Source organism: Rhinatrema bivittatum, chromosome 10 (assembly GCF_901001135.1).
Source record: "Rhinatrema bivittatum chromosome 10, aRhiBiv1.1, whole genome shotgun sequence".
In the NCBI taxonomy this organism is placed as follows: Eukaryota; Metazoa; Chordata; class Amphibia; order Gymnophiona; family Rhinatrematidae; genus Rhinatrema; species Rhinatrema bivittatum.
Genome location: NC_042624.1, coordinates 62,029,930 through 62,044,670, shown reverse-complemented (window position 1 = coordinate 62,044,670; position 14,741 = coordinate 62,029,930). Strand labels below are relative to the sequence as shown.

The window sequence follows — 14,741 nt, the reverse complement described above, 5'->3', positions numbered from 1 at the left end:
CAGCAATAGGAACAATCTCCAGTGATGAGGCTGAGGTAATCTCCTGAGTCTGCTTCTGGGGAGATAGCTAAGTCCAGGCTGTTAGGAGATGTATTTCTTTGGGTTATCTCTAATCTGCTAAACTTTAATAACTAGAAGTATATTCTGTGGTAAGGACTGTAGTATACGTTTATTGTCTAAGAATGCTAAATGGTTATTATTCCTGAAAGTAAGTGTAAATGCCTTTTTTAAATAAATTGTTTACATGAGACAAATGGTGTTGTGTGAATCCCTGGGCCATTCGGGTCGTATATAAAAGGTAAAATAAGTGACAAGTTACTGTAGCACTGACTGCCCAGAATGGAGGGGGTGGAAGGGTATCGGCAGACAAGCTGTAGCATCCACTTATAAATCCTTGCACCCCCTTTATAAGCAACCGGTCATCACTCCTGCCCTTTGTGAAGGATCCAGGAAGGGGGTAAGTGGGGGCTGGGCTGGGAGCTCCCCGCCCTGGCAAATTTGGGAGGGGGGGGGGAAGGAGGAAAAGCAAGCCCTGGCACTGGCCAGGCCCCAGCACTAGATAGGCTTTGGCACTGGGTACTTTGGCACTGAGCCACACATTTGGCCTGGGGAGGCCATGCCAGGGCTACTGGAAGTCTGTTTCCACCCCCCCTCCCCTCCCCAAAAACAAATGCCACGATTACAACAGAAACCTGAAAATTTGGGGGTATTTTCATAGAATGTGATTTTTGGTTTGTTCCATTCAGAACAAATGAAAAATGGGCCACATTCATTGCACTGTTGGCTTTTGTTGGAAATGAATGCACATCCCTGAAAGGTATCAACCAACATATAGGGGTCAATATTCAAAAAAAGCTGAGCTCCGAAAATTAGGCTCCTAAATTAAAGGTGAATTTTAAAAGCCCGATGCACGCATCAATTAGGGGATGCGCAAATATGTTGGGCCGGCATGCGCCGAGCAGATTTTAAAAGCCGGCCGGAATCGCGCTTACTTGCCGCTGTGCACACAAATGTAAAGTTTTAAAAAAAGGGATGGCCTGGGGGTTCCAGGATTGTAACCTAAAATTTGTGCATAAATACTTACGTCCACCAGGGTCCCCTGCCTCGTAACCTCTGCTATGGATGACGGGTAAGTTGTAAAACAAAAGGTTCTAGGCAGGTCAGCGGGGTTTTAAAGGTCGCAGCTAATGGGGGGAGGGGAAGGGAGGCCATTAAACCAGGGAGGTTTGCAAATCCTATCCCTTAACTGGGCAAACTGGGAACGAACTGGGAAAACGGGCAATGGCGCTGTGCGTGCCTTTTAAAATCCCCCCCACTTACATGCTAGAAATGGCATCTGCACGCACACAGGCACGAGGTCACTTAAAATTGAGCACACGTGCGCATGGTCCACGCATATACACGCGTGTTATAAAATGGCCATGTCCCTAGGCTCAGGCCGACGAACACGCACACATGCACACCTGGGCACCACTTTGAAAGTTTATTTTTATTTTTAAAAGTGTGTTGTTTTTATTGTATTTTAAACTTACTTTGTAAACTGCCCTGGTCAGCTTGCTATATGTGCAATTTAGAAAAATTGTGAAATAAAAAATTGTTTCCTCACCCTAACTCTGCCCTCATAGCCACCCCCTTTATAGGCTCATAAACGTAGGGTCCTAATGAAACTAGGAGCTTAAATATAGGAACTCAGCCCTCGTACATTTTCAAAAGGATCAATTTAGGAGACTAACTCCAAAAGTTAGAAGTCTAAATTCTTTGAAAACATTCCCAAAAAGAAATCCACTGGACTGCATTTCAGAATCTGCTTCTTTTTGAGAAGGATGCTGAAGTTACGTCACTACAGCCACACAGGGCCAGACTACAAAAACCGATTAATGGATGGAAGGAGGAAGGTGGCAGCTAACGTATCAGCACTGCATTATCCAAAGATACCGGCAAGCACTGTGTTTCGAAATGACTAACAAGACAGACGCAGTCAGCCAGTCCCATTCTCAGGCCATGGACAGCCATTTCTTACTTACGTTTCACTGAAGAAGGAAGGCTCTCGTGCTTTTACATTTAACAATAATTTTACATGAAAACACTGAAGAAAATTAACCTGCTTCATAACAAAGCCTCCATAAATCCTGACTTTTCCCCCCTTCTGCTCTAGCGTGCTTCCAAGTCTGAGATCTGATTTGCAGTTTGATGCAAAAGTGAAACTCACGTGAATTTACTTCACCTGCACAATATTGCACAGAGTATAAAACATTAACTGGCTCTGGAGACTGCAGTCCAGACATGCAGAAATCTGTAGCTATTTATTAAATAACGAGGAGTCAGGCGACTACTGATCCAACAGGAAGTGTGCTTTCTAATGTGGACTTCTAAATGTGGTGAATTAAGACAGAGCATCACTTCTGCATGGAGACTGGTACACTGGGGGCACACTGCACCCTAGACAGTGCCACCATATGATTATGTACTGAGTCCTCTTCTGGATAACGTGGGATATGAATGTGAGCTTAGATTAGAGAAGATTCTCATCCTATCCCCCCTTCCCCTCCCAGGCAGACTCCAGGCTGGGGCAGGTGTAGCTGCTATTGGCCAGCTCGGAGAGTGTGCGGACAGGTCTGGAGGAGGCAGGAAGCCTTGACCAGGAATATGCAGATGTAATATACCAAGGCTCAAAGCATCATTGCTACCACACAACCTTTCGGGACTTTAAGTGGAAGGACGAAATTGCCAAGATTTAACTGACAGCCCTAAAGGTGTCCTTTTTCCAATTAATATCATAAACAAATAAAAATAACTACAAATTATATTTATGATAAAACAGTCCAAGAGTAGCACAGTAATGAAGATAATAGCTTGGTTGTTCTATGCTGCATGTCAGATCATATCCAATATATGTCTTATACCTAAATCTGTTGCAAGTAAATCTGAACTTTGCATTTAAACTGTCCCATATTGCAAAATGAAACAGGCACCTACTGGTTCAGTTGGTGGTTGCATCACTCAATAAATGAATGTATTTGAAAGCTTTACTTTTCTTTCATGGAACAAGAGAGAAAACTGGGGAGTATCCAGGTATCACCACGGTGTTCCCTAATTCGATATTAAGGCTCTCTTAACTGTGCTCCATTTTACAAATGTTCTATTAACCCCAGCACTTCTCGCCTCACAGTCTAATGTCTGAAGCTGGGTGAAGAGGAGATCTCAAAAACCTCATCAGAAGAGTCACCGATCCTGAACGCTCCCACCGGAGAGCAAGCAAGAGTTTTTCAACATTTTATCAGTGATCAGAAACAACAGTGGCCAGATAAACTAGTGAACACTTCTGGTCTTACCTGCACCGTTTGGGTTTGATTCTTCCATAAAGTGGCCCTTGATCCCGTTTTCAGCTCTGCTCGCTGTCTGGCTGGCAGACTGCTGCTCGGTGCTGACGTTGTTGCAGTTATTGGTGGACAAGGCTCCCAGCTGACTCCTGCTCGGCACAGCAGAAGTGGACGGTTTCTTCGGGTTACTTTGCTCCTTAGCCGCTGGTACAGAGATACGTTGGATGTCCTGCCTCTCAGGCACCGATACAAAGGTGTTTCCGGGTTTCTTCTGCCCCTTGGCCCCTGATACAGCGGTGTACTGGGGAGCTTTCTTCCGCCTCTTGGACACGGATACAGAGGTGTTCTGTGGGGGTCTCTGCCCCCCAGGCACAGATACGGATGTGTGCGGAGGGGTCTTTTGCTCCTCAGAGCTGGATGCAGAGACACGTTGGAGGTTCTGTATTTCAGACACTGCTACAGAAGTGCACTGGAGACTCTTACGCGTTCTGGAGACAGGTTTAGACGTGGGCTGAGGGGTCTCCTCTGTAGACATGGAGACAGATGGAGCAAAGCAGTTCTTCCGCTCCTCAGGAGCTGCTGGAGAGGCATAATGCAGGTCTATGTGCCCTTCAGACTCTGGGAGAGGAGAAGAACCATGGAAACTCATTTCACCCTCAGAGACGCAAAGAGAGCCAAGTTGGCCATTGTTTTGTAAACCTTGAGAGGTGAATTGCCCACTGCCCATGTCTGGTTGTCCTGTTTCTTGGTTTGAGAGTCTGCAGCTGTCTGCCAATACACTCTTCCTATAAGGCGCCAGAGAGGGGCTTTTCCCAGAGGGGGGCACTGGAACTTGAGGACCAACGATGTGATTTGGGAGTGTCTGCTTCGTTGGCAGCTCTGTGGTGTGCTTTATCTTAACTTTGCTGGTACGGACCATGCTATGAGTTGGCAGTATAGAGGCTGGGAAGCATCCCACTGGCTCCGTCATCCCTGAGGGTTTCAAATAATTCTCTCTCGCTGCTGAATTGTTTTGTAAGCTATTGGTCCTTTCCTCATCAACAATACTGATGGTCTTAGCAAAATCTCTTAGGAGCGGAGTATTCACATCCACAGCATTGCTCTTCACCTGAGAATTTTCACCTTGCACTTGCCTGACTTTGGCTTCCCTCTCCAGGTTGCCAGCATTCAGTTTCTGCTCATTACTCCGGTAGCTTCCATCGCCCCGATTCACCCTAGCATGGGAGAAACTGGTTCCTGCCTCTTCGCTGTCAGTTCGGCAGCTGTCAGACGTGTCGGTGCTGTCTAAAGCAGAGTCTACATCGTCAATGTATGTGACTTTTCCAATGTAAGTCTCCTTGATCCGCTCTGTTTGTATGCGTTGCCTTGAGGGGAGTATCCAAAGAGGAGACCCTCTGGATCCTAAGCACTGCACTGTGGGGCCCTGCTGAGCAAGGATAGGATCTCCTCCCTCTTTACTACTACAGGGGCTCAGTTCTTCCTGATCTACACTGCAAACTCCGGATAATTCATTGCTTATCAGTTTAACACAAACATCTGAATTCAGGTTGGCAGGCGATTTAACAATGTAAGAACCACAAGAACTGCACGTCCCCTCTTCCCTGATCACTGGAGACAGAGTCTTTGTAGAACTTCCTTTTAAAGTCTCATGATGGCCCCTCCCAGGGCTCTGTGCACAGCTTTGCTGTTTGCAAGCTTTATTAATTCCGTTTTGCTTCCGGAGCAGGTCTCCACTTATGTAATCAGAAAGGTCCGGCTTGGAGACCAGCGGCCCCTGACCAAGGGACAGAATGACGGAGTCCAAGGCACGCTTCTGGCGCTGCTGCAGCCTCTCCAGGTAGCGGACCTCGGCATCCCGAGCGGACTCATCCTCAAAACGCACACGAGAGGGGGAAGGGCCTCTGTTCAGTCGTCCACAGCTGGACTCGCTACTAGAGGAGTCACTCAGGTTCCCGCTGGGATGGCCATCTCTGTTTCTTTGTAAGGAGTTCTGCTTCACATCTTGGGTCTGGTTTCTGCAAGCATCCATAATGTGGCAACATAAGGACAGAGAGAAAGGGCAATTAAGACAGGACATGCGCTATATAATGCAACAGTCACAAAGATAAGCAATACCTGTACATGTGATGTGCGTGCATATATAATACTCTTATGTATGTAACCATGCTTCCCATTGGTTTAGATAAGACCACAGGAGCAAAGAGAGCAATACAGTGTTCATAGGGCTTTAGGTAGGTAAGTAGAGAATTGCCTGGCTGGATCCCCCAGGTGCATCCCACGTGGTAGCATATTTTTAGCCCGATAAAATGCCGTTCTTAGTGACATGGCTAGGGTGGGAGAGCAAAATATGCACCCAGAAATGGACTTTCAAACCTGTGCATGTACGTTTGCTCTTCCCCTGTCTGAGGAAACAGCAGGGACAAAAGCACATGAGTCCTTTGTAGCCACATAACTTTAGGAACATTTTCAAAGAGAAATTACTCTAGTAGTTTTTTTTAGAAAATTCCCCATAAGGCACGCAGAAACAAAGTATCTGAGTCTCTCGCCACGAGGAAGTGAAAATTATCTCTAATATTAACAAGAATACACTTTTGTATCAATGCCTGAGAGGCAGGACACTCAGCATATCTCTGTACCTTCCATTTCTGGTCAATATAAACCAAACTACTGCACGGTCAGCGTTTCACACAGTAGGCAATAGGTGGCAGAATGATATCAAACTTCTGTTTACTACATTCTCTCTCACACTCCCATAGAAGGAGCAAGGCACCTTGCTTCTCAAGGTAGAAGCCGTTCTACAAACAAACAGGCCGATGCAATACAGTGTGCTTGGCTGAGCGCACAACTTCACCGGAGCATGGATGCACGTCCAAAACCCCTCATGAAATAAGGGGAATAGCACAACCAAAACACGCTTCCAAACAAGCATGAAGCTAATAATGCTCATCACCTGTAAACTGATGCTGATGAGGAAAAAATGTGTGCCCCAGAGCAGGCGTTAATTCTTGAGGAGCCCCAAAAGTGTACAGAAAAGCAGAAAATACTGCTTTTCTGTAGTTCCTCTGACTTAATTTCGTGGCAATATTAAGTCTGAGGAACCTAAAAAAGAAGAACAGAAAAAAAAAAAAGTGTCACCGACAGTCAGGTTAGGAAAACAGATGCTGGTAAAATTGAGCGTCCATTTCCCTAACCCACTGATAGCCACCTCTCCTGGGCACCTGATGCCGAGGAGGCGCTAGGGACACAAAATGTTTCCTATCGCCTCCTTTCTACCGCAGCAGCCTCTTTAAATATTAAATTAGGCGCCCGGGAGAGGTGGATTGGCATGCGTTGAGAGCGGGCGCTCATGACTGAGCACCTGTTTAACGTGCGCTGTTATTGCATCGGCCTGAAAATCACTAACCACCTAGACAGACATGGTTCAATGGTGAGAGAGAGAGAGAGAGAGCTTTGTTTAATTATGTGGCAGAGGAGAAAGCAATACCGCAATCAATGTCAGAAGCAGCTACTGTAGTGCTTCCTAAACTAGGTAGGGACCCGACTAACCTAGGATCGTACAAGGTCCATATCACTGTTAAACCAGGATATCAAAATATATGCCAAGATGATTTCTAATAGGATTAAGAACATTTTGCCTCTATTAATATCCTTTGAGCAAACAGGTTTTGTGATGAGAAGAAAACAGAGTGCTAACATTAAGACGATTATTACTGGCACTTGAATCTTGTCATAAGAATCATTTAATTGACCCCCTATTAGTCAGTTTTGATGCAGAAAAAGCTTTCGATAAGGTGGTGTGGTTTATCTTTTTGCTGTTCTGGAGAGGTTTGGGTTTACGGGATCAATTCTGAGGGCTGTTAGGTTTTTATATAAAAACCCAAAGGCCTATATTTGTGACAGTGGTTCAAGCTTCACCTATCTTTAGTCTGAAGAGGGGTACAAGACAGGGTTGCCCCTTGTCACCTTTATTATTTATTGTTAGAATCAGTAATTTGTAACATTAAAGAGGACAACACTATTACCAGCTTCAAGATAGGCAAACGGAATTAAAAATTATGCTACTCACAGATGATTTGTTGATGATATTAACGGATGCACGGATCGCACTTTCAGAAGTATTGGACTGTATTTCAATCTTTGGAAGCTTCTCTGGCTTAAAGTTAAATTTAATTAAGTCAGAAGCTATGGATATTACGGGAAATCTACTGGCTAATTGGCCAAACTTTCCCTTGAGTTGGGCAACTGAAACTATAAAGTATTTGGCATTAAGGTACATAGGAACCCTAAGCAGTGGTATAACTTTAATTTTAAACCTTTACATAAGGAATTTAAACAAAAGTTAAACAGTTGGGCCACTTAGTACTTGTAAAAACGGTATTAGTGCCAAAAATTTTGTATAAATTGCAAATGGTCCCTTTCACAATTCCGAGTAGAGATCTATGACTATTGCAACAGATATTTCCCAAATTATTTTGGAAGGGGCATAGAGCAAGGTTGAAATCTTCAACTTTGATTACTCCCAAAGAAGATGGTGAGATGGGTTTTGCTGATTTATATTACTATAATATTGCTTGCTCAATGATAGTTCTAAGCTAAGGGATTGGTTAGGTAGGATAGGTCAATTGCTGTCCTGGAAAGTGAATTGTTGAGGCCTCTTAACCCGACCTACATACTCCATGCTAAGATAAAGAGCTACCATCTTTTAAAGCACAATCATTTTTGGTCAGTGCAATGAAATGAGGAAGGTCTGGAGAAAAATCAGGGAGCACTTGGGTCTTAGTTGGCAGGTGTGTTGCGGAGCACGCCCTCAGGCCCGGGCTCACATCCTCCCATCTGAGGTAGGATGTGAGCCCTTGGGTCACGGCGTGGCTCAGGGAGGAGCCCCAAGACACACTGCGAGAGGTGAGCTGGTACGAGCATGGGTGGAGCAAGAGCAAGGCTGGACTGAAGACAAGGCGAGGATAATCCGGAATAGGAACTAGGCAGGCTCAGACCTCCATTGGACCTACACGCACCAATGAGATCCAGCAACGCAATGCTACTCGATAGCCCTTCCAGACCCACCGCTTGGGAACAACGAGTGCATGAGGCCAGATGGAGGCTGAGGGTAGGAACATAAAGACTTAGACGAAGACTCAGGATACTCAGGGGATTCAGACGAAGACTTGAATACTCAGGAGACTCAAAGACTTGGATACTCAGGAGACTCAGACGAAGACTTGGATACTCAGGAGACTCGGACTAGGATTCAGGTTGCTCAGAAGTTTCAGGCAAGGATTCAGAATACTGGGTGAGAACTGCATCGCAGCACGCCTACTCAGCCGCCCATGGCTGGTTGCGGACCACGCTGTACGCGAAGCAGACTCCAGGCAAAGACGTGGAACTTGAGACTGGAACATGACGAAGATTCAGTAGAGGCCTGCACCGGGACATGCCCTACACAGCCGCCTGTGGCTGGTTGCGGACCACACTGGAGCGGAGCAGGTTTTGGCAGAATCTTAGGCATGGACGGAAGCAAGCACAAGGGACTCCGAAGACCAGGACAGGATTCTCGGAAGTAAGGCATAGAAACAAATGTCTCCCAGAGGTTTGCGCTGCAGATGAGAAGGCCTTGTACCATGAAGCGCCCTACACAGCCCTCCCATGGGCTGGTCATGGACCACGACATGGCACACCAAGAGAGGTGGACAGACGAGGGACCTGGGAACTGGACGAAGAGCTGAAGATGAGACGGACGAAGTCAAGACAGGAACATTGGACATCAGGAACATGGAACATGGCACCTCAGGACTTGGGACATCTGGACATGGAACATCTGGAATATCAGGAACAGAAGACAGGCGACGAGGGAGCTCCAATGAGGGATGAGACCAGGGACATCAAGATGACAAAATTCAGGAACATGAAGAACACGGAACGAAGATCCATCAAGGCACAGGAAGACCACGGAAGACCTGGATCGGCAGGAAGATCACAGACACTGTGCAAACCCGATCCAAAGGCCCTAAGGAACAGCAGCAAGGTCCTTTTATACGGCTGAAGTGGAACAGATTGATAACGTCACTCCAAAGGGCCACGGGGCTTTTCCCGCCGCTGGCCCTTTAAATCTCGAAGGGAGGTGCGCGCCCGCGCCTAGAAAGAGCTGGAAGAGGCAAACACACTGGCGGCGTCCCTGCCGCATGGGAGGCCCGAGAAGTGGCTCCCTGCCGAGAAAGTGGAAGAGAAGGCAGGCACAAGCAAGGACAGCTTCCCTGCCGTTCGAGGACCCCGGCAGCGGCTCCAGCTGCGAGGAGGAACATCGGGCGGTTCAGTCCTGCCACGCAGAGCCGCGGCCTCCGGGCCGCAGAGGATGGCGTCGGCAGCAGCCTGGCTGGCCGCGTAGAGCTGGAAGAAGGTAGGTGGGGGACTGCCTGCGGCTCGCGGGCAGGACCACAACAAGTTGTCTTTTTGTTTGTACCAGGGTCTACCAATAGAAAATTTCAATCCCTTTGCATCCCGGGTGTGGCGAATGTATTACCTTCTATTGATCTGCAGAATGGTGCTATACATTCATTTGAATACTGCATGGAAAATTTACATTTTAATAGGATGAATTATCTAACATATTTACAAATGAAATCCATATGGGGAAGATACTACACCAGGGAGCAGGGAATATTGTTAATGGTGCCTTTCAGAGATTATTGCTCTTACTGGCAAAAAAACAAGTATCCATATCTAAGATACAGAAATTTATGCATGAGACAAGCAAATATGGTATTTAAGGTACACTAGCAGAGAAGTGGGCTTGAGATCTGGAGATCATATAAATGGAAGATGATATTTTGGATTGTGATCTTTTAAATAGATGCGCTTTGAAATGTGTAATTTTGTGGGAAATACATGTTAAAGTATTGCACAGAACCATATTCTGGCCCAGCAAAGCTTTTGTAGCAAAAATAGCTACAAATGGATGTTGTCTGAAATGTTTGCTATTTAGTTTCTTGGATAAAGTTTTTTTTTTTTTTCCATAAAGAGCTACTCCTCTACCTTTTCTGACCTTCCTAAACTAGTTATAGCCCAGAATGGCCATATCCCAATCATGAGAATCAGTGATCCATGTCTCCGTAACAGCCACAGTGTCCAAGTCTGCCTCCACCATTAGGGCCTGCAGGTCTGGGATTTTATTGCCCAGACTATGAGCCTTTGTGGTCATAGCTTTCCAGCCACTATTCCTAGTCACCTTTTTTTGGAACTAACTGATTTTGTTACTTTCTCTTCCCACTTTCTGTATTTCTTGGGGTGATCTGCCAGTTTTACTGCACATCTCCTGCTACCTCCACTCTCTAGTTTAAATGCCTGACAATGTATGATCTGAATTTCTCACTTAGCATCCTCTTTCCTGCCATAGACAAACGTAGATATAAATCCAATGCAAATACCAGACTGCTCCGATCACCTAACTACCCATATGTGAATTAACTCAAACAAACTTCAACTATTTATTTTGTTGAGAGCTACAAATGTAGGCCATCTCTACCTTATAACCTTTTACTGCTCCAATGTATCCATAACCACTTTCTTTACACCAGGTTTTGAGCCAGGCATTGAAATTATCCATATGGCATAGCCTTTCGACTCCTTTTCCATGACCAGGTAATACTTCTGAAAAGGCAATAGTCTTTGCCATGTGTCTAATCTTCTTCCCTAGATTTTGGAAGTCATTAGTCCCCAGATGGATGATAACATTGATATCCGAGTCCCGACTTTCTTCCATAATTGCTTTGACTCTCTGGGTTGGTATTCCTACTGGCCGAGGATCCTGGAAGGCATTTAACTGTTGTGTCCCCATCAAAGCGAGTTCCCAAATTGGTTCCTCTGATGACTCAGTCTCCCAGCATAAGAAGCTTTCTTTTATGACATTTGATCCTGTTGGAGGGTTTCTGGGTGCACTGGGTGACTACCTTTTCAGACATCACTTCCTATTCTATTGCTGGGGCTTCTTCATTTTCCAGTGGGGAGTGAGGGTGTCTCCCATCACAGGCCTTATTCTGCCAGAGCCTACTGTTATCCAATTGTTCCAGGGTTTCTGAATCCTGGATGGAGTCAGGGTAGATACACAGGATGCTTCAAAGATGGGGAAATTGGGTGTCTCAGAGTCACAGGTCTTGTTCTACCAGGGCCCGCTGCTTTTCGACTCCTCCGTGGGAGTTGGGAGAGATATTCTGGATGCTGCAAGGAAGGGGAGGATTTCTGAAACCTGGCTCATTTCTCTTTTAGGTGAATTTGTTTCTTTTTCACGGCAGACAGTTGAAGGCAAATTAAATAATCCTTAAATTGTCCAAATGAAAGGCCTTGGGACAATTCGTGCACTAAATAAAGGACATTTTGTTAATAGTGATTAACAAACAAGTTGTGAGATTGGTATTTAGGTCCTAGATTATTCACTTAACCTAAGTCCTTGGAAGAACTGCTTAAGAAGGAAACACTCTAGGGATGGGAGGGAGAGGGGAGGCCTCTCTTTTCATTTCTAGCTCTACCTAGATTTTAGTATTTCCGTGGTTCAATACCCTGCGCTGTGCACCTGATTACACATCTCGCCCACAAGTCTGCTAGGTACAGCCCCGCATTTCTCTTAAAAACCAACAGGGAATTGAAATAATAACTAGCAAAGATAATACCACCTAGACAAAAAATGTAAAACTCCAGCAACTCACAAGACAAAATAAGCAGCAGTAGAGATAAAGCACTACTGAATGGAGAAGTTTGTTGGGGGAGGAGCAGTTAATCATCCCCACACCAAACAAAAAGCAATAGCAGAATCAAACAAAATGATGCCGCCACACACAGCTTGGCCAGGGTTCTGCTCTGTCCATCCTCCATCACTAGGAGGAGGAGGAGGAGAATCACAAGAAGAAGCAGGTCCCGAGGGGATTCCAGGGTACCTCGAATCAAGGGAGGCCCCTGCCAGTCTTTAAGGGATCCTTCACTTTTATTTTACAGAGGTCGCCGGAAGAAAATGCACTCCTTACCAGTCGATTACTATGCAACACATTACGCCATTTTGGAACAACGCTATCTGGTGTGGAGTTATTTGTTCAAGAAATGATGATCAATGGTTTAACCGGTATATATTTCTTGCAATTTCAAATAGCCATTTAAGCATCAATCCTTTATCTTAATATCATGGAATGTGGGATCCTCACTCTCCGAGTTTGTATATCAAACTCAATTATGGTGAAGAGTCACTTTATTAGAAATCCACTCTGTTTTGTTAATTTTTTAAGATTTTAAATTTTGTTAAAATGTACAAAAAAACTTTACTTGTATCCATCAGCGAGATTTCCAATCCATTCCTTCAGCGTTCCTTCAGCAAATGTCTTTTGACTGGCTATTCTGCATCCATTCTCTCTGTCGCGGTTTGATTTCAGACCCGCAAATTCAAAACATGGCGGCACTGTGACATCTTTTATCCCTCTAACGGAAGTGAGGGATCACCACCCACAGTCTTCAAACAAGTCGTCGTCTCATTAGTCAAAAATATCATCATAACTCTCCACACACTATAAATTCAACCTCACCAAGATTTTCCACCAAAAGTATCACAAAACGTCACACATTTGATCTAAACAAATTTTTCAAGCTTCCATATAAGAAGAAAATAGAAAAGTCCAATGCTCTAAATGATCCCGGTGCACAACCAGGTCCGGGCTTTTCAGATGCGCTAATCTCCTTCTTACTCCGCCTCCAAAATTCGGCCATTTTGAATAGATATAGTTTCCTCTTAGGTCCACTCTGTATTACTATCTCCTTCCTGCTTCACCTCCAAATATCGGCCATTTTGAAAAAAATGTAGTCTACCCTCAGGTCCATTCTTCATTATTATTATTGTTATTTGTTCAAGACCATAAGAGGGTGTCCATAGCCTACGGGCCCTCAGCAAGACTTCCCTCCTGCTGCAGGAATCCTCATGAGCCCCAGCAACTCCCACATGTATCCAGGTTTGGAAAGAGGGTTACATAACTAAGCAGACTTCACAGCTCTTACCTGCTTTGGCAAGAGAAGATGCTTGTTAAAAATGAGATCATCATCATCTGGGATCTCTGGAATACATTCAGCTCAGAACAGCTATTTGATGCTGTATTGGAATCAAGGAGATAATCCAAGAGAGTTCTATGGATGATCAGGTAACGAGCCAACTGACTGAGTGGGACCATAGTGGAAAGTGCTTCGTGCAAATAAAAGACTCCTGTTCAACTACCCTAGAGCCTGAGGAGCTTCCAGGGCTGAGACTGGGATTGTTCATCATCTTTCTGTTACTGCTGAACAACTATAATGAAGCAATTTCTAAAGAAGATTTCCAACCACATGTACTGGATAGAATTGTAGACAGACTGTCACTGCTGTTGCAAATGTTCATCGCCAAGAGAATACCAAGCACAATTTCTGTTTCAGCATAAACTGCTTTCCTCTCCTAAAAAAAGGGAACCCAAAGCAGTTTCCAATTTAGAAACAATTTAGGCACATCAACAAAACACGATATATAATAATGAAACATAGCGGAGCAATAAAAAACATCAAAAAATAATCAGAAACAAAATCCCCAAATACTGCTGCTCACGTTGTCCTAATTCAGATAAAGAGATCATCATGGAAGTTCCAATTTCATGGATATATGCAGTAAACTGGACCAATTTATTTCTAAATCTATACAAAATAAACAGAGAAAAAGAGTAGTAAATGTGCAACTCAAATCATCACGTGTATTATGATAGAAAAACCTTCATGATATGACTATTTCATGTGACAATTTGAGTCGCACAGTATTTGAGCGCCCTTTTTACTACTTTGTTTCTCTGTCTATATATGCACAGACAGGCCTGTTTCCAGGCTAACTGCTGACCCGGGTATAGTCCGGGAGTAGAAGCATGAGAGAGGAGGGCCCTCTGAAGCTGCAGCCAGTAGATGGTGGGAGGGTAGCGTTTCCCTTCGATGATGCAGCCGCACACTAGGAATCATGCAAGGAATTAAAGGAGCTCCTACTACTGCCGTAGTGGCAGTGGTGACATGGAACCCCAGCACCCCATCCACTGACAAGATGCATTGAGGCCTCCCCTGAGCCTGGCACCCCCAGGTGGTTACCCATCTTGCTCACCCATCCCGATTGCCCTGCACGCAGATACACACAAAATCTTCTATGATGGGAAATTTGTACTGTACTGGGGTATTACTGCCATCATAAACCATAAAATTCAAAGCTATCTTCTGGCTAGACAGTCACAGTGCATGCACAGTAAGGGGCTTCAGTGACCCCAGTGGTGCAAGGTATCAGGGGGAGAGGAAAGAGGTGAGAGAAAAAGGGGGAAGAAAAGAGAAGAATGGGTAGAAGCTTGAGGGGGAAGGGAAGGGGTTAAAGAAAGAAAGAAAATATATTTTTCAAAC

At 45.0% G+C, this 14,741-nt stretch overlaps 2 protein-coding genes across 3 annotated transcripts in view; one reads left to right on the top strand and one right to left on the bottom strand.

The window, feature by feature from the left end:
- Positions 1-14,741, top strand: part of STX6 (syntaxin 6) — a 176,168-nt gene that overhangs the window by 99,482 nt on the left and 61,945 nt on the right. The window lies entirely within an intron of this gene.
- LOC115099860 (uncharacterized protein KIAA1614-like) overlaps positions 1-14,741 on the bottom strand; it is a 57,978-nt gene that overhangs the window by 22,643 nt on the left and 20,594 nt on the right. For both annotated transcript variants that reach the window (XM_029617754.1, XM_029617756.1), the window contains exon 5: positions 3,333-5,335. In XM_029617754.1, the coding sequence (XP_029473614.1) occupies positions 3,333-5,335 (2,003 nt within the window). The remainder of the gene's footprint in view (positions 1-3,332; positions 5,336-14,741) is intronic.